This window comes from Protopterus annectens, chromosome 1.part0 (assembly GCF_019279795.1).
Source record: "Protopterus annectens isolate FY-2018-M chromosome 1.part0, PAN1.0, whole genome shotgun sequence".
Taxonomy (NCBI): domain Eukaryota; kingdom Metazoa; phylum Chordata; order Ceratodontiformes; family Protopteridae; genus Protopterus; species Protopterus annectens.
The window spans coordinates 1,760,448,200-1,760,469,056 of NC_056725.1; the positions used below are offsets into that span (position 1 = coordinate 1,760,448,200).

Below are 20,857 nucleotides of genomic sequence, written 5' to 3' on the forward strand. Positions count from 1 at the left end.
AAGGCTTTAGTACACTGGCCGGCTGTTGGGCTAGCTTAGGCAGGAGATCCCTACACTGAAGAATACTACAACAGTGAAGAGAAGGACATTTACTGTTATTGTATGATTTTACACAACTGTACTTTCTTCCTGCATTCATGTAGGTTTTCTTAAGGCATTCTGATTTCCTCCCACCTGACAAAACACAATGCCTAATGACTATTCTAAATTATTCTTGCATGTAATCCTTACTGTTGCCCTTGTGACCTTAGGGTATGGCTGGAAAGATCTATATGTATTAAGTAAATAAAAGAAAAAGCTGTTTCTAAGGAGAGTCCTAAGATTGCACTATTATTATTGATCATTTTGAGGAAGTTCAACAGTTTTATGTGCATTTGTGAAAACACGTTGACGAAAACAAGGTATGAAAATGAACTAGGTGAGGAACTGGAACTACAGCCATTCAGAGCAAGTTAAAGAGATTGGAAGCCCATGAAGAAAGAAAGGGTTAATATGCTATGATTAATACAGAAACAGATGCTTGGTGCCAGAGCCATGGGCTCAAGCTCAATGCCAAGAAATGTATTGTTATCCCCTTTGGGAAAAAACATGTATCCATGAATTACCATATAGGTGGCAGTACACTAAACACAGAAAGTGTGATAAGAGACTTAGGGACACAGGTGGACAGTGGTCTCACCTTCGATAACCACATCGCCACAACAGTCAGGAAATCCTTCTATGTGGCACACCTCATCACGAAGGGCTTTTCATCCAGAAAAAAGGAAGTCATTGTCCCACTGTACTCATCCCTCATTAGACCCATTATAGAATACAACGCCCCATTTGGTATGTACCTCTCAAGACATCTGCAACAACTGGAAAGGCCTCATAAATACCTCACTAAAAGAATCACAGGCCTAAAGCAGATGCCCTCGCTGACCGGCTTAAAAACTCCAGCTATACTCTGTCGCATATCGTCTACTCAGAGGCGATCTCTGCTTAACATACAAGGCCATGTCAAACCCAGAGCTGTTGGACATGCTACACTTAAAGAAATCCCAATCCCTCAGAGCTACACGCTCCAGGGATCTAAACCTTGTCATCACAATAAACAAAACATGCTGGAGGGATAGGTTCCTGACCCAGAGACTCCCCAAACTCTGGAATAGATTGCCCATACATGTCAAACAGAGTGCCTCTTTGGACCTCTTCAAGAGGAACCTCGACAATTGGATGGGAGAAAGGAAATTCACCCCAGGGATCACGTCAGTCGCCTTGCTAGACAGGGGTCCAGGAAAGTAAATAATGTGGGAAGAAATAGCCAGGGAATTGTTATGGCTAGGCTTGTATAGGCCCTAGGGCTGATAGCCTAGTACCAACCTATGAGAGAATGTCTAGGTCAAGGTGATCTGGGCAGTGCTACAGGAGTTTGGGGACATGTTTACTGGTAAGCCAGGATGCACCCACCTGATAAACACTTTGTAGACATAGGGCTTTAGTGTAAACAGACCCGTAACACTGTACCTGAGAAAGTTAAACAAGACCCTGTGAGAGGAATTATGGAAGATGTTGGCACTAGCAGTAATGCAGAAGTACAGTAGTTTACTTCTGTTTTAATATGTATTATGACAAAATATAAGGTAATAAATAAATGCATTGTTTTATTTTTAATACACAGTAATAGCATTATATTTGTAATACTTAAAACAGAGAGAGGGAGCTGTAGGGTAGTATATGGGGTGGGGTGTCAGCTGAGGGCCCTCACCAAAATGGACCAAACTAGGCTCCAAGATTGCGAAGAACAGCCCTGCTAAGACCTGTCTGAGAGATGTTATTCATCTAAAACTCTCTGATGAGCCCAACCGTCTGTACAATTAACCTGTAGTCCGCTCATTTCTGTTTTCTTCTCTTTTCTGTATAGCTCTTGTGACTGTGTAATCCTACAAATGTTTTGATCATTCCACTGTTACATGGAATGTTGCACATTCAATCATAACATTTTATAGCACTCTATTGTAATATAATACTCTCTGTTAGACAATGGACAAAGTGTACATCAATTCCGTGATTGGGGAACGAGCATTCTCTAGCAGGTATTAATGTACAAGTAATGCCCGCTGAGAAGAACGAGTCCACCGCAGCTTATCAAGCCGCCATGGAGCTTTGACTGAGGAAACGGAATGGCCGTCATTATTTTACACTCGCTAAGCAGTGTTTTTGCTGTTTAATAATTGTAAAATAGAAAAAAAAAGAAAAAGACAAAAAGGTACGTGCGTGTTTCTGTCTGTGTGTGAGTGTATGCATGCATGTCAGTGAGAGTGAGCAAGCCATTATTTTACACTCACTAAGAGCGCTTTTGCTGTTTAGTGAGTGTAAAATAAAAAGAGAAAAAAAAAGAAAATGCAGCATGTCTGTGAGATTGTATGCGTGTATCCAAGTAAGAGAGAGAGAAAACCATTGTGTGTGTGTGATGGAGAGAGAGAGAAAAAGCAAGAGTGATGTGTGAGTGAATGCATGTATGTAAGCAGAGGAGACTGCCTGTGAGAGAGCTCGAGAGAGAGTGAAACTGAACGTGTGTATGAAAGCAGATGGAGACTTTAGAAAGAGGGTGAGATGGATCTTGCATGAGTGAATGTGTGTATGACAGCAGAGGAGACTGTGTGTATGTATGTATATGTATGCGGTAAAAGCAGAAGAGACTGTGTATGTCTGCATGGAAGAGAGAATGGGCTTGTATGTAAAATTGTGTTTCACTTGCTTATTTTTTTAAGCACTATATTATTTTTTATATTTGATGTAAAATGCTGCCTCCATCACCATTAACATATACTACAGCAAGTTTGAAACAGTCGGCGGAGGAACTATTTTATATTAAAAAAAATAATATAGTACTTATAAAAAATAAGCAAGTAAAACGCAACAATTTTACAGCGAGCCCATTGTCTAAGTGCAATAATGCCTTCCAGGGTGTATGTTAATGTGTAATAAACGCCCTTCCAGGGGTGTAGAAAAGGGTCCTTCAGACACGGCCATTTAATAACCAGTTACCAGCTGATAAATAAGTAAATAAAATAAAATTAGTATTTAGTTAGTGTGGTTTTATACTTCCTGGAGTTATTTTTTGTTGTTTGAAACTCTACTTCCATACTCAAACCTTAACATAAAGTGATTTAAAGTTTCTGTTTTGGAGAACTTTATTTTTTATTACTGCCATCTCTTCAGCTTTAATTTCTGTGTGCCAGGGCCTATGGCATAAAGAGCACTGATCAGTCCACCTAGACCATTTTCAGGCTCAGCACAGCAGATATGCAACCAATCAATATCTCTGCAACAGTGGTAATGTAAGAGCAAGAATGCTGAGAGGTATAAAGACAAGTCTAAGTCTTTCACAAAAACCGTGTGTGTATAAGGACAAATTCTTATCTGATTTTGGAAGCATTCTGGTTATCTGCTGGTATTTACTCTTCAGTTATCCTCCTTGCCATACCTGGTGGGTGCACACATTCTGTTATCTCATGCCACAGTGCTTACACATTGGGCTAATAGAGAATGCCTTGTCCCCTGCAGTCACAGTTTCTACAAAGCAGAATGCATGCATACTAATAAAGGCTATAATGTTTATCAGGAGTATGCCTGTGCTTATTATTGGAATACGAAACACTAATTATTGAATCTTTGAAGGCCTGTCAGCTGCATAAATGCATATACACAACCACAATACTTGTATGGTTGTATAAGCCATTAGTAAATAGCAAATGGGTGTACACATGTATGTGTAGTTGAAACACAAAAAACAAAAGTAAACCTAAAAAACACGAACAAGACCGAAGCCACCACCAGCGATTTTATTCGTTTCATTATTAATAAATATTGCCAAATCAAGATGTGCCATGCTGATAGACTCCTACCCAAGAAGATTGAATGGTGTAATTAAATCAAAAGATGCTTCAACAAAGTATTAGTGTAAGGGTGTGCACAAACACACACACACGTACGTTTTTTATTTTTTATATTTTTTCCCCTAATAGATTTGTTTTTCAGTTGAATTGTACAGGTTATAGGTCACATTAAAGGCGGGAAGTTTTGAAATGATTTATTGTGGTCTAATTTTTTTATATCACAAAAACCTGGCATTTTAACAGGGGTGTGTACACTTTTTATATCCACTGTAAGTTGCAAAGGAATTATCCTAATAAGCTGGCATTTGTTCGTAGGCAGTCTCGCCCTACCCTCAAAGGTAAGAAGGGTGGTAGAAGAGCTCCTCCTGCTAAGGCAACCCAGGTGCTGTCTGACAATCTTGTCCTTCTTGGCCACATTCCTCTTTCTCTTCATCTGTCTCTGTCCCTTCCTGTTTGGTTAAAGCTTACTCAGGATTCCTGGGTTCTTTCCATCATTTGCCAGAGGTACTACATGGTCTGGAAATCTTTTCCCCCTTTCATGGGTATCCCTCAGCCCCCTCAGGAGCAATTAGCCTTTTTTCTAGAGGTGCTTCAGGATCTCTTGACTCAGAGGAACTATTCAGGCAGCTCCACTTTCTCACAAGGGGAAGGGGGTTTATTCCAGAATGTTCTTGGTCCCAGGAAGAGGGCATTTGCAGACCCATTCTGGATCTCTCTCACCTAAAAACCTTTCTGAAGGTCCCTTCTTTTTGAATGCTGTCCCTTTAGACCTTGTTTACTCTGCTGCTTTCTCAGGCTTTTTTAGTTTCTCTGGACCTCAAGGATCCTTATTTTCGTATCCCTATTCACCCCCTTTTCAGGAAGTCTTTACATTTCTCTGTTGCTTTCTGGCATTTTCAGTTCTCTGCTTTGCCCTCCCTACTGCCCCAGGGGTATTCAGCAAATGCCTCACTCCTGAGATTACTTTTTGCAGGTTAAGGAGGTTTCCTACCTAGACAACCTACTTTTTAAGGAATCCTCTTCAGAGATTCTACTACAGCATCTTCACTTTGCCGTTTCTCTCTTGCAAAGCCTGGGGTTCACTATAAATTTCCAAAAGTCTTTCCTGACATCTTCAAAGGATCATGTGTTTCTGGGATGCAGGATGCAGGATCCAGACTGTTCCAATGCTGGCATCCCTGCCTTCTCCCAGGGCCTTAACTCTCATTGCCTTCTTTCAATCTCTTCTTCCTCCTCTGGCTTCAATTACCTGGAAATTTCTAAGACCTGTGGGTTTCATGGCCTCTACCATTCCCATGCTCCCTTCTAGCCAAACTCAACATGAGAAAACTTCAGTGGTTTCTAAAGTTAGTTTGGCTTTAGCATTGTCATCCTCTAAATTTCTTAGTCCCTCTTCTTCCATGCCTTAAGATGGAAATTTAGTGGTGGATTTGTCAGTTGTCCCTCAATCCAGGGCTTCTTTTCAACCTCCTCTCCCCTCGCAGGAACTATTCAAAGACTCTTCAGATATGGGATAGGGGGCTTTCTTCGGCTCTCTAAAAGTGGAGGGCCTCTTGTCGCTTCAACAAAAGGAAGACCACTTCAGTGTCAAAGATGAGAGCTCTTTGATGGCTGTACAAGCATTTCATCCTGTTTTCACTCCAAGGCCCCTCAAGGTACTTACAGACTATACCACAGTGATGTGGTATGTCAACAAGCAAGGGGAGATGAGATTTTGCCTCCTTTGTACATTAGCACTTCAAGTGTGGGAGCCAGCTATCCAGTATTGGGTGACGCTTCAGACAATTTACATTCCCTCAGGTCAGAACATTGTGACAGACTCTCTGAGCAGGTCCATATCACAGTCTTATGAGTGGATTGCTTCATAGGGATGGGTTTCTGGACATTGTCCACCAATAGGGTACTCCTCTAGTAGAGCTATTTGCATCCCCTCTGAACAAACAACTTCCTGTTTTTTGTGCCAGAGCCCCATGTCCTATTGTCTGGAAGGTGGATGCCATGTCTTTTTCCTGGAAGGGGATGTTTCTTTATGCCTTCTCTCCCCTTCCTCTCATTCCAAAAGTCTTGTTCAAGATAAAGCAGGATGCTCCCAAAATCTTGCTGGTGACTCCCTTTTGGCCAGACAGCATTGGTTCCTTCTTCTTCTGCATTTAGCCAAGGACAGTCATCTAAAGTTACCTCACAGGGTGGACCTTCTCCCGCAAAACAAGGGATCTCTCATCCATCCTTACCTGTCCACTCTTCAACTGACACTGTGGGTGATAGGATTTTGATTCCATATAGACACCTTTTTTCTGAGGATGTGTTTAGGGTCCTGCAGGAGGCCAGGAAATCCTACTTATCCAAATGGAAGAGGTTTTTCTGTTTGGTGTTTTTCTCGCAGCCTGGATCCACTTTCTGTGGATGTTCCTTTGGTTCTCTCTTATCTGTGTGAATTGCTCGATGCTGGATTGGCATATTCTTCTGTTAAGGCCCACTTGTCAGCTATTTCTGCTTGTCTGAATTTAGCACCCTCTTTAGCCTCTAGATTTGAGGCTAAACAGTTTCTTAAAGGCATCCTTCATATTAGGCCTCCTAGGAAGCCTGTCCCTCCTTCCTGGAACCTTAATTTTGTTTTGGAGAAATTGACCCAGGCTCCATTTCAGCCAGCGGCTTCAGCTTCCTTGCAGCATTGTTCTTGGAAGACCGTTCTTTTCTTGGTCTTTACTTCTGCCAGATGGGTCTCTGAGCTTCAAGCCCTTATGGCTGTTCCTCCCTTTTCAGTTTTCCATAAAGACAGGGCATCCATTCGTACTAATCCTCCTTTTATGCCCAAAGTGGTGAATTGAGTTGTCTTTTAGTCAGTATATTCATTTGCCATCTTTTTTCTCCTTCTCCACAGTCTGCTAGTGAGAGGTTTTGCACACTTTGGATGTGCATAGATAACTCAGATTTGATTTGGATAAGACTAAAGCTTTTCAAAAATCTAATCAGCTTTTTGTTTCCTTTTACCCTAGAACTTTAGGATTGGCTGTTTCCAAGCAACCTATTTCTTCTTGGATATCTAAAGCCATTTCTTTTTGTTACTCTTTTCATGGCTGATTCTACTAGGGCTGGGGCTTCTTCAGGTGCTTTTTTCAAGGGTTTAGAAACTAACTCTGTTCCTGAGGCAGCTACCTGGACTTCTCTGCATACTTTTACCAAGCACTGTAAGTTGAATGTGATATACAGGGCTAGATCTGGTTTTGCTAGTGACATCCGTCATGGGTTCCTAGAGGACTGTGCTGGTCCTTCCTCCTCTCTTCTTCCTGAGCTTTTGCACTCTCCCTATTTTAAGGTATATTGCAACAGTGAAATGGAAGGACATAGTACAGTTGTGTAAAATCTTACCATAATGGAATATGTCCTCTTCACTGTTGCAGTATTCACTCCCTCCCTCCTCTCCTTGATTCTTCTCCCTTCTGGATATGCTTGTTACCTCTCTAATCCTTGGACTGGCTTTCCTACTGAGGCTCTCCGTTCTGAGGTTGGCATGTCCAGATGTCACCTTTATGCCCTGTGCTGCATGTGGAGTATACATGTGACGTATGGTGTACCCTTAACGTTCAAAAGGCTTTGGTGTAATGGCCAGATGTTGGGCCGTCCTTGACAGGGGAACTCTATTGTAATGAATACTGCAACAGTGAAGAGGACATCTACTGTTATGGTAAGATTTTACACAACTGTACTTTCTTGCCCTGAAGGCTGTGAAATGGCTGCTGAGAGTACATACCCTCCTGCTGAAGTCAAACAAACCAGCACATCCTGTGGTATATAAACAGGGTAGTTCATGCTTATATCTTTTGTAAGAGGTGTGATGTGCATCTGGCACTGGACCTTCAACAAGGCCATTCTTACAACCTTTCATTTCTCAGAAGAAGTGAATACACTAACTGGTTCTCAGAGAAACATGTACAGTCTTTTGGAGACAGACACTTGGGAACACTATTTGGGCATGGTCTTCTGGGACTAGAGCACCCTGAAGCACAACCTATCCACTACTTAAGATAATGTCATCCTCTGTCACTCACTCTTGACTCATCTGGTTGAGGAAGGGTTGATGGTGGATGCTTTACTTTTTCCATAGCAGGGAAGATTCCTGTCCGATTTTCCTCTTCCGAGTCTGTGTTTTAGCTTATAATTAAGAGAAGAAAGCTCAAAGGTTGTACTTGTTTCCACATGGTGGCTGAAAAGGATGTGGATTCAGGCTCTTGGAACCATGGCAATTTCAGGAAATTGTCCTATTGGCAGCCAAGGATATACTCAACACCCACCTTCCCAAGTTGGGTGAGTTTATTTCTGCCTTATGTCTTACTGTTAGCCTAGATCCTTTGCTCCTGCAGGTCCTTCTGACTGGAGCTGCTTAGGAGACTAAGGCTGTTAGGAAGCCTTCCACTCAGCATATGTACTCATTCTCACTTAGATAACTGAGGAGGGATGACTGTGTGGGAAGTTGAAGAGTTGACATACAACAGAGAAAAAAATACAGTGGAAAAGATGAGGAAAGTGTATCGATTCCCGTTTTAAGCTAAACGAACACGTTTTGCACCTATTTTTTTCTCATATACATATTTTGAACTAGAGAGTTATAAGCAGTGGAGAGTATGAAAATGTAAGTGACAACCACATATGGAGATGAACATTACTAAGTATTTCTGGTATATTGATGAACTGCATTGCATACATATAAATGGGAGTCATTTATTTTGTAAAACATTTTTGTTGCCTGCTTATAATATTGCTTTTTCATGTTGAATGGTGCTGACATCTGTTTGTGGTAGGTTGCCCTTTCTCCACTGTTAAACAATCTCAGAGTTAACATAAAATAGTTGGAGAGGGTGTGGAGATGCAGGTAGGAAAAACATAGCTTTATTTGTATTTGCTTTTTTTTTTTTTTTGAATATTTGAGTTTTGCTCTTTTAGGATTGTTATTTTGTGATTTTAACATGTAGTTGTTCATTGTAATGCCACAGACCTATATAAATATAGGGTCCATATCATGTAATCAAAAATAGTATTTGTCGAATGCTTATTAGTCAAACACTAATCGTGAAAACATTAAATATCGAACGTACTTTTCAGCGAAAACTCACTGGGTTAAAAAACAGTTAGCCAACCCAGTGAACTACACAAAAACATCACCAAATAAAACCCATTCTAGTGGGGGGGGGGGCTATGCCCCCCACACACCCCAGTGTGGTTGGCTGCATCCCCCTAACTAAATATGCCAACTCCGAGATTGCACTACAGTGGGGAAAAGGGCAACTCCCTGATGATGGCCGACTGGTTGTTTTCCCAGCGAAACATTTAGCTGAAATGGAAGTTTGATATTTAGAGTTTTCACTTATTAGTGTTCTACTAATAAGCATTCCGCAAATAGTGTTTTCGATTGTATACTATAGACCCTATAAATATGTGTGTGTAAAACTATAATTTTAGCATTGGTGTCTTGACATTTCTTTTTGTTTTTTTAAACAAAGTTTTTCATGATGACTTTCTTTGCCAGTATCCGATTGTGAGTATGAGATGAATGGTGATAGACATCATGAAGTGTGTTGTTGTAACTTGTCTTCTGTTTTTTTTTTTTTTTTTTCAGACAAGACTATATCTTTTCCGAGCTGGGCAGTTAGTTCTTGCCAATGGGATGAAACTTCTTGGTATCACACCAGTTGACAAAATGTGACTGAAAGTATATATCTGCTTCTCAGTAGAAGTAGCAGACAATCAACATACAGCTATCAACACAGAACTAAGATGTTACTGTTTCAATGTATGTGAGAATTAAACATTAATTTTCCTAGGAATGCTTCTTTCTGATGGACTTTCTCTGTGTTAGAATTTTTTTCAAGCAGAGGCTATTAATAAAGAAGCCTCCTTTTGAATGTAACTTTAATTAATGGTCTGTCCTTTGTATTTTGTAGTACAGATCAAGAAAAGGAATGTTACTATGGCAGCAACAGTCACTGCCATAACCAGAAATGTTGCAGACTATATTTAAAATGTAGCAAATATTCATCACACTCTATTTTCACGTCATCTTTTTTATGACTAATAACATTTGTTAAACAGATTCTGAATAAAGTATTAATTGGTATCTATCTGTACATGTTGTTTTCTCTTCCAAAATAAAATGATTGCAATGGGTCCCTTCAGATTGTACATGTTAGTGTAGTACTTTAATTCATTTGTGTATGTTAGTAAGTCATGCACTTAACTTGAAAAGCTTGGAGAGCTCTATCAAATCATTTTGATTCCCTTTTTAACATCTTGCAGTACTCGTCCCAAGAAAGGATATTACAAAATGTATGGCTTTTCCATGCATTTAAGGACCTCTGTCACCACTTTTTTATCAGCAGGTCATGTGGTTTCCTTTGTTATATAGTAATCATTTTTTTTTAAAGTTGCAGCTGACCATCAGCTTGCCCAGGTCCTGTCCTGGGTCTACCTGAGCCACCTTTGCCTTTCCCTGGCTAACTCCAACCCATATCCAGGGCTAATATATAGATTGAGTACCCTGAAGCAGTATCATATTGCTGCCTTGAATATTTAATTTGTTTGTGCCATAACTTCGCATTCCACTTGCTCAGTTGTAAATGGGAGCATGTTAGTATATCATCCTGCCTTGGTTGTGACTTAGCATATATTCCCCTGCAGTGATGTGTCCCCAGCCTCCAATGGAGATCTGCAGTGAAGACCACCACCCCCTCCCCAAGACAGCAGTGCCCATTGCCCCACATCAGCTCCTCAGATGTCTGAGCCCTTAATTGAACCTGGATCGCCTGGGCAATAGTTTGGGCTTAAGCCCTCTGTGGCTCAGTAATGGTGTTTTGTAGTAATTATGAATGTCAGAAAATGCACCAAATTATTATAAGTAACAAACTGGCTGAGTGAATGGCTTGTTCTGTGTGATAACACTGCATACATGTTTATTCCTAGATGTTAAAGAATTGCATGACCATTAACACTGAATACATTTTATCTAAACTCATTCATAGCATTTCGGTTAGTGATGGGTACTTGTGAACATGTAAACATATCGTATGGTTTGACCTGTCTGCCTTGTATGTGTGTGTATGGACCAGAGTTTTATGAAGCTTTTACTTTCCAAACAAAGTCCTTTGATGGCTTGAGGCCCATGGTTGATACTTTTTTGTTTTACTCATTTATAATATTTACTGTTGGGTGAAGAGAGATTGTGCCGTCTTTCTAAGTCCATTTTATTTTGTGGGTGGGGCAAACAAGAGACTATAAGTGCCAGTCCCCAGGGGGAAATCAGTTTAATTTCTATGTAGAGATATTCTCTCTCTGTAGTTCTGATATTGCTTTGGAGACGGTTGATGCCCCACAAGTATTCTTGGAGTCACAAATAGAAGAGCCTTCATCTGCAGCTCTTGGCTTTTTCACTCTTCAAAGTCTCCATTTTCTTGTAGCATTACTAGCTGTGACAATTATAACTCATTTTCCTTGGACTCTGAACTCTGTCTCTCTCTTAGGCAGCTGTGTGGGATTCCCCTGTACAGCTTTCCATCTTCCCCAAAAATAACGTAGGTGACCTGCTGGATTGACTTCGTTTCAGGCTGCAAACCTTCACATGGATTTTTGATTCTTTTTATCTCCAGGTTGTAAATGTGCTAGTCTTCTGAGATCTGAGGTGGCCACACACTGATCAGCAGGTTGATGACGACTCTCCCAGTTTGAAAAAGTTGTGTAAAAAGATGCCAATAAAAGTTACTAATGTTGATAAAATGTATTTACTTGGGTAGTGATTACATTGCCTGGATGCCAGCAAAAAAAAAAAAAAGAAAGAAAAAAGAAATTTGGTGAAAGTAAGAGAAAATCAATTAGAAAAGAAGAAAAATCTCTTCTTGGGAAGAACCTTGTAGATGATTAGCAAAAAGCAGTTCAAATTTCGGTATGGAGTACAGCTTCCTGTAATTTTGAGGAAAAATACATGGAATGCACTCAGAGGTGTTTTAAGTGAAACACTGAAGCACTATATGAAGTAAAATAGAAGAAGCTTTACCTAATTGCTGAAATCTGAGAACTAAATGAAGAAAAGGCTGGCTTAGCATAAGGCTTCTCAAGAGCTGTTTAAAAAAAAATAGTAGCGTTGGAAGACAAGGGAAAACATGAGATTTTGTGATATACCAGAGAAACTGGAAGAAATAGGCTGCATTAACTTTATTAGAGTTCAAATAAGCAACTGGACTAGTGTTCCACAGCAAGATTTCGTAAAGAAAAGGGCACATCGAGTCTATGCTCCAAACCTGGCCATGAGAAGGCAGCCAAAACCCATATCAGTAAATCACAATCACAATCACGCAATCACAGCAGCAGGAAGAGATGCTCCTGACAAAACTATGGAAAAATGGAAAGTATTAAATGTTATGGACACCAGAATGTTTCTGGGGGAAAGAAGTTATGTACTTACTGTAATGTTCCATCTGTGCTGTCCATTTTCATTCTTCCTCAGCTGTTGTGTTCAGATCTGAATCAGTCACTTCTTCCAGCTTGTGGAACACAAACTCTTGAGTTCCTCCCTTTACCTATAATGCCCTTCTCATCTAACATACCTCACATCTTGTTTACTGCCCATAGACCTGCAAAGTAGTAAGGAATTATGCATGGAATCTGGGACTCAAACAAAGGAACATTAGTTCCTGCAGCATCCTTTGATCTTTCCAAGAGTAGAGCAAAGAGGAGGGTTGGTTGGAGGGGATTTGAGGAAGAATGAAAGTAGACAACACAGATGGAACATTATCATGAGTTCATAACTTTTTCTGTGTGTTACTTTCATTTTCATTCATTCTTCAACTGCTGGGACAGAATCCCCAGCTACCTAACTCCTGGGAGGACTCTAAGGAAGGATATTACTGAGCACAGCTGAGCCAAAGGCAGCTCTGCCCCTAGAGACCAGATCCAATTTGTAGTGAACAGTAAAGGTATGAGGGTTAGCCCAAGTTGCAGCTGCACAAATGTCATCCAAGGAAGTTCTAGACAAAAAAAGCTGAAGAAGTTTCCATAGATCTGGTGGAATGAGATTTTTTATGGTTTTGGTAAAGGCAAACTCACTTTTTCGTATACAAAAGTAATAGTCAGTCAACCGTTTGTCTAAAGTCACTTTAGAAACTGGTTTGCTTTTTGATACCGAAAAGGAAACAAATAATTGTTCAGATTTCATGCAGTTTTTGGTTCTGAGATAGAAACATAGCGGCCTGTATCCACAATGACAAAGAATGGATTTTGTAAATACATAAATGATGGCCCTTAAGTTACAGTACAGAATTATGAAAAAACTTTAACATGTCCAGGAACATGTAACTGTACCACCAGACTGGTAGTGTATTTAACTTCCTGTATATCCTCCCCAGCCTTCTGTATAAGAAAAAGTAACAGAATGTTCAAGGATAGAATATACAAGCATGATTATGACATTAGAAACAAAAGCCTATGAACGCATTATACAGACATACCCTTTTATGTAAAAAAAACATTTTTATTTTTTTATTTTTGACAAAGTTTCCACTACAGGAAGGGGTTGGAACAGTGAATTACTTTTGGAAGGAAAAGAATTGCAATGGCAGTTATGGTTAGATGTTGTGAAGAAACCAGAACTGAATGACAACTTATCTATCAACTGTATTGCAAAAAGGAGAGCAGAAAAGTTATAAACAATTTTTTAACAACAACTTAAGTTTTAATTTGTAGATGTATATGTTATTTATACATACATATCATATATATATTGTACATACATAAATGTTAACATTTTTACTGTTTTAGGATCTATTATTGTCTTTTAACACTGTTTTGTTAAACTATCATTTTAAGTGGAAAACAGGTTAATTGCAGATGCATTCTAGGTTGGTCACATGTTTTTTCAAAGTTATATAAGCCTCTGTTAAAACTAGTTCTTTTATCTCTGATGATGATTTCTTCAGCAAGTTGAAAGGGCTAAGAATTTGTACTTTCTGGATAAATTTTGCTTAATTTAAGGTCAAATAGTGCCGTCCAGTTCATTCAGCTTTTTTGCTCTACTTGTATATTTTCAGCATTTAATACTACAGCTGCCAGCTCCTGTTTGAGCTCACTGCAGGAGTTAAGGCATGTTTTTTTGCTATTGAAATTGCCGAAGAAAGATTTGAAGGGTTGCACAAAGTCACACATTTGCATCCTGATATGTCTTTTGATGGAAATGCCTGAACATGCCACCCATGAGGTATCTTCAGCTGTGTGGGAGATAAACCTCATGGACAAGTTTGAAATGGACTGAAGGGTAGTCAACTGTGAGGAAATAGTGCTCCATTTGGAAAGTTCTTTAATTAAATCCCTCTGAAGTCTTGTAAAATGTGTCAAGTAATTCAGTGACCTAGGATCGAAGGTTGCTGAAGCATAGACATGCTTCTCAACTCTGTCCAGCAGCCTAGACTCCCCTGTTTATGGGGGGTGGACAGAGGAATTCTCTCCTTCCAGTTCCTTCTTAGTGGCCGCTGCTATGAACACGGCATCAATGGGATCTCCCTTACTCCTGCATGTTCTAGGTGGTGCCAGGATCCTATCTAGTCTGTTAGGGATAGACCAATCGTGTCAGACTCCTTCAACGCCCATTGAGAGACCAAATCAATGAGCTAATTGGCGGGCAGAGTCACCCAGTAGGTAGATGGGCCAGCACCAAAGGCCTACAGGAACACAACAACTCTTGAGAAGGGTTATCAGGGGATCAATCACTCCTTTGTTTCAGATGTTCTACAATGTCTCCAAATGAGACATTGTCAAGTGATTATCTGGGGGACCCTTCCCCTTCAAAGTCAGCATCCTCTGTGACAGACTCTCTCAGAGAGTCTAAGTGCCTCCTTTTACACTTCCTCTTTGTAGGGACTTCTGTGGGATGCTCCAGAAAAAAGTGTCAGAACAGATTACTATACTTTGTTGGGTTGTCTGGAGACTGGTTTGGGCTGGCTGTCCCAATGAAACAGAGGATTGAGGCTCTGGATGCAGAATCAAATGGAACTGTGTAGTCTGAGCCAAAGAGGGAAGAGAAGTCCAAACTCTAGGAACAGAGGAAGCCCACTCCACTACCTCAAACGCAGAATGCCTTGTACAAAAAAGACACCAATAGATTCAATAAGGCAGGCTAATGGACCATTGGTTCCCTTTGACCTGAAGGTAAACTACTCAAGGAAGGAGTCAAAGCTGAGCTGTCCAGTGCTGAGGCTCCATAGGGCAGAGATGGCTCTGACAACTTTGGAGTTGAGTCCAACACCCCAGACCAGCATCAATGCCACAGCTCTGAGAGTCATCTGGCCCTGATGTACTTGGTGCTGGACCACTTAGAGACACCATTGGAGGTGAAGATATCAACATCTTCAGATCTGAGACAGATAACTCTAGGACTTTCCGATCTGATTGCTCTGAAACCAAAGGTCAGATCGGAGAAGGAGCTAATAATGGAGGAGTATTACTGACAAGGGTCTCTGGACCCAGTGGGGTCAGAGCTGGGAGAACTCCCATTTGTATCTGCATCTTGAGGAACTTCCTCATCATCCTATCCACATCAGCTGCTGTAAGGCTATTGGAAGATCAAATGCATGAGGCCATGGATGAAAGTCTTGAATGGTGTTGAGGTGGTTGTGCCAAAAAAGGAATGGGCGCTGAGAGGTGATCAGATCTGACAATATCTGAGGTTAATGGATCCATGGAGATTTATCTACTCTAGGTTTTGGACCCAAAGCTGTCAGATCTGACTTTTTGGCATGCTTTAGATAAGGTTTTGATGAAAGACCTGAATGAGTAGCCATTGTAGGCTCCAGAGATCTTTTACAAGACTCTCTAGCCTGAGAATCTCCTTTTTTGTCCACTCTTTTTGGGCGTTTGAGCTCCAGAGGCTGTAGAAGCAGGTTTAGAGGGCAGCAAGCCCCTAAGAATGAACTTATTCTATCAGTCAAGTCATGGGTATTAAACCCCTTAGAGATATCACAGTCAGTGTCGAGGTGAGTAGACCCTAAACAATATACGTACTTTGAATGTGCATCTGAGTTGGGAATTTTGTGGCCACAGGCCACACATTTTTAAAACCCGAAGGTTTATCAGACTTAATGTAAATAACAAGTAGAGTAAATTAGAATTTTTTTTAATATAGACAGGAAAAAAGAGAAATTACCAAAGATGGTAAGTAGACAGAGAGAGAGAGTGTACTAATAAAGTACTGTAAGGGACAGAATACCAATGGTGGTATTAAGGAATAGACTAAAGAGTAATCTGATAAAGGGTAGAAAGGGAATTAATAAATAACTTTGTAAGAGTTTTAAAGGGAGGAAAGGGCAAAAGATATATGGAAAATTATATAAACTGAAAGTTAACTTTCAAAAAAACACTATGAAAGCTCACTCAAGAATTTAGTGTCCACATTGAATGCTGTGGCAGCAAACAAGAACTGGGGTATGTTCAATGACTAGGGCATGGAAAAAGCAGTCAAGCAATCAACAGCTGTGAGATTCAAGTTGCTCTATCGAGGTATCTTCAGAATACTTTTTTCCTGGAGGATCAAAGAAGTCTTTTGAATGCAGAACGTAACAAGGAGGAAATGGAAACGTTCAGCCAACAGAGTGAGTGAGCAAGCAGAAGGAGAGACTGTTTCTCATTCTTCAGAAGAATAACAAAGTTCTTGGAAAGAGACTGCCAGTGAAACATTTTCCATTGTTCCACAGATAAATGCTTGAGTTATAGAGAAAAACAGGTGCTGACTAGAAGAATCAGCAATACCTTGGAGTTGAACCAGAGAATGGAGGAAGATGGAGATGATCAGAAAGAAGACCAGCAACAGTGTGAAATTAGTGAATAAATGGCAGGACTGTAAAGCATCAGTCCCATTAGATAAAGGATTAAACTTGAGAAACGTGACTTTGCAAGAAATGGAATTTTGTTGACTGTATTAAACTGGTGGGTGGACTGTAAAGCATAAATCTCATTTTGTCATTAAGTTTAGAAAGACACTGAAATTACTGAAGGATCAAAAATTTATACAAAACAGTTTTTGTTCTTAATATTTGTATAAAATTTCACCATTTTGTACAGTGTGCATTCAGAGGTATTTTAAATGTGAGGTGTTGGTAGGCAGTTGTATCAGTGATTCTTGTATATTTAAAATATATTAAAGTACAAGAGTATTTTTTCTTTGTTGTAATGTATAACAAGGGAGGTAAATTTAGAAAAAAAACAAGTTGAAGTATATATAATTGTGTGATCATTGTGATAGACGTGTATGACTATCGAACACACTTCCAGTATGGTATACAGATGAGGAAGAAGACAGTGAGTTAATTGGTTGCAGCAAGCAGTCATTACTACCATGGTCTTCCATGCCTACTAAAGATGACAGAACAGTGACTGTGCTGAGATAGTTACTCATAAAACCAAGTTGTTTGAGGCAGACAATGTGGTGCTACTGCAGGCTTTCCATCTCCATGTCAGGATGCTGCTGACCAGGCCTAGAAAAACATTGTCTTTAACAATATTGTAGGTGCCCAGGACCACACTGATAAAATGGTACACCACAGGACCACAGACATTACATGTGCTGTGGAGCAAAGAGCAGTCCACCTGGCACAGAAAGATAGGCTGATGATTAGTGGGCCATCAGTGGAACCACCTCCGACAGAGATGGAGGAGTCTTTGGTGACCATGGTCCCACAGTGCTGTGATGAACACTGGAGTAGAGAATTATTTTGCAACAAGTGTGTCCATTGCAGTTGCCCCAGGTATGTAGTAGTATTCTTGTGTAACAGTAAATTTCCCTTACCCCAAAACTCCCTGACCAATTTAGTAAAGCTGCGTGCCTGAGTTATACAAGAACATTAGGGGTTCAAGCTGTATGATATATGAACTGTTTTGTTTGCAAATACTATTACAACATCTGAATTTGAGGTATGGTTCAGGTGCTGGGTTATACTAAAAAAAAGTTCTGTATCAGCTAAAGAAGAAAATTCTGAAACACCAAGAAAATAATGTGTTCAACATCTCTCACAAATTCAAAAATCATTTTAAATAAAATAGCAAAGCTTTTGAGTAAAACACTTTGTCAATGCTAAGATAAAACTTTTCAGTTTAAATAAGCATAGTGAACCAAAGTGCATCCAAACTAATTAAAGAATTAATTACCTTAATTTCAAAACATGTTTAATACTCACAGTACTATTAAGACCTGGAAAGCGGTCTGCATGGAAATAGTTAATCCACCTATAGTCAGTCTATTCAGTTCTTAAAGTAATATCACTGCCTTTATTCTTTCTTATGACAGTAATATTCGAAAAGTGAAGTTAAGTATACTGTTATTATAAGCTACATGTTTGGCCAAAGCATTGGTATTATTATTTCTGTGTATACCTAACAAATATTCAGAAAAAAACATTTTTTTAGCATTCTATTAGTTTTACCAGCATGAAAACAAGTGGCTAGGTAAGTCAAATCAGGTGTTCTGCAAGTTACAAAACAATGAAATGTAAATTTTTTACCACTAACTAGATACCTAAAATGTTATTTTTATTAGTATAATAAGAAAAATTGACAATCACAACATGGAACCATACCTTTAGTAATAATAGAACTAGTCTAAGGTCCATTGGTTAAGTCTTTGTAACATAAATATTGTCTCAATTTCCAATCATTTTTGTATATAAAATTAGGTTGCTCTCTTAGAATCTCTTTTATGGTATCGAACAAACATAATATTGACCAATTTTGCCTTATTATATTTATAATTTTGTTAGTAAGTCTGTTATACTTAATGGTACACCTAACGAGGTTGTTTGTTGAGAATTAATGTTTAAGATTTGTTGTGCAAAATGTGGTTTAACTATAGTGGTGCTTTCATCTAAACTCCATTCTTATTAACAGTCAGCAAATTCAAATCATATCCTTTGTTCAAAAATTCAAAAGACAGCTCACTTTATTGAGTATTACAGTCACTATTAAGTTCTGAAAAATTGACTGCTCACAATGCCGTTATAGATATGCTGTGGATGCATGCTATTCAAGTGCAAATATCTAGGGGCTTGCACATACTTCCTATAGGTTCTTGTGCCCATCTTTCCATTTTCTAAACAAATATATCTAAAAAAATAATATCAGTATGTAAAAAAGTAGTTCTAAATTAAGAAAAAATCTATGCTAGTATGTAAAAATAAAATAAACTCATTCAGGCTGGTGTCTTCACCTGCCCAAATCATAAAGATATCATCAAGAAAGTGTCTATAAAATTTAATGTAATCAGAATGAATAGCTTTATTATTAAAAATGTATTCATCTTCCTAGATGGGCAAAACATATTAGCATAAGTGTTAGCGACAGGCGTACCCATTGCAACACCTTTAATTTGATGGTAAACCTTATCAAACATAAATATATTATAAACACAAAATAAAATCTAATAAAACTATATATAGTCTCTGTCTCACCAGCTGACTTCTCAGTATACTGAGACAAATTTTGTCAGACAGCTTGCAAACCTTAATCATTAGGAATAACAGTAAATAAAGAATTCACATCAAGCACTACAAATAGTATATTACTTAACTGCACTGTCTGTTGCCATTGATATAAGTGAGAAACTAAGTCACTAGTATCCTTTACAAAACTGTTGACAAAAAAAAAAGGTTACAGGATATTCTCAAAGAAAACAGAAATAGGTTTAAGTAACCTAAGCAGATCCAGACATTATAGGTCTCGTATAAGGCTGACATAAATTTTTATGGATTTTAGGTAAACCATAAATAATGGGTACAATAGGTTTAGAACCATCCATAAATGTATAAATATCTAATGCAATTTAATTATTAACCTATAAATCATATAAATTGGTTGTAAGTCTACATATTTGTTGAACAAGCACCATCAATAATGAAAAGTAGAAACATCTGACAGCAAGTGTAATCAACTCTGGTCATAATAAAAATAACACTTATCAGCTTAAGAACTATCTCATTATTGTCTTTTACTTTTTTTCAAGACTGAAAATTCATCTTTAATTAAATTACATCTACTACCTAGCTTATCTTGAAATAAATCATAGAGTTGCACTCACACATTAGTGGCTGACAGGAAAAGTAAACCAACTTTTATGCTTGCAGTTCATAGAACCCAAAGTAAATGCATCACGAAAAAATATTTTCAAGTTTAAAATTCTTATAAACATTCTCAGTTTCAAAAAAGCTTCACTATTATCACCAAAATCAGATGGTATAAAATGCAAACCTTTTCTAAGTAGAGCATTCACTGTTAAGTCTCTTTAAAGTATTGTTTATTTCATGGCATGCAGTCACAGGATTTATTTTCCAGTGCCTTACAATTTTGTTTACGCACAGCCCACATGAACGTTGTGTGTTAAGGCAATTCACTGTTTATATTGCTAGCCATCCAAGATGAAATGATAAAGATGAGGTGGCTAGTGTTCTTGACACAGCAAGAACTGTTGGTAATACTGTGAACAACCAAGGGCAGGACACGCCTTAAGTACAATATCAGCACAGTGCACCCACTGGTGATGGTGATGAAAGTATTACAGAACTGATTCACTTGAAAAATGCTTGTTTAAAGTAAAGGCACTACACTGTGACAATTTATTTTTATTGGAATCTATCCAAGCAAAATGACTGTCAGGATACCTTAGGTTATGTAAGTTCCCTAATGGACATATTGAAAACTGAGCCTCACATAAAGATCTCACTCTCTGTCTTTTTTTTCTGACTGGCAGAATGCAAGCTGAAGGACATACTAGTACACAATGGCGGTAGAGTAGCTGGGGTGAGAGGTGCAACTGCTACATGTGCAAAGTGTTGAGAATTCATGATCGGCCATCCATCAGCCAGATCATTTTTAGTGCATTATCAGCTTTTATTGCATTTACGGTCAAACCTAAGTGCTGTAATGCTCCATATGGCGTCTAAATTGTAGTAAGCAGTTTG

General features: G+C 38.9%; 2 protein-coding genes across 4 annotated transcripts in view; one reads left to right on the forward strand and one right to left on the reverse strand.

The window, feature by feature from the left end:
* Positions 1 to 9,993, forward strand: part of LOC122799819 (probable arginine--tRNA ligase, mitochondrial) — a 461,760-nt gene extending 451,767 nt beyond the window's left edge. The window contains exon 8 of the mRNA XM_044069138.1: positions 9,496 to 9,993. Coding sequence (XP_043925073.1) covers positions 9,496 to 9,582 — 87 coding nt within the window. The 3' untranslated portion in view covers positions 9,583 to 9,993. The remainder of the gene's footprint in view (positions 1 to 9,495) is intronic.
* MBOAT1 (membrane bound O-acyltransferase domain containing 1) overlaps positions 1 to 20,857 on the reverse strand; it is a 1,680,446-nt gene that overhangs the window by 822,356 nt on the left and 837,233 nt on the right. The gene's annotated exons all lie outside the window — the stretch shown is intronic.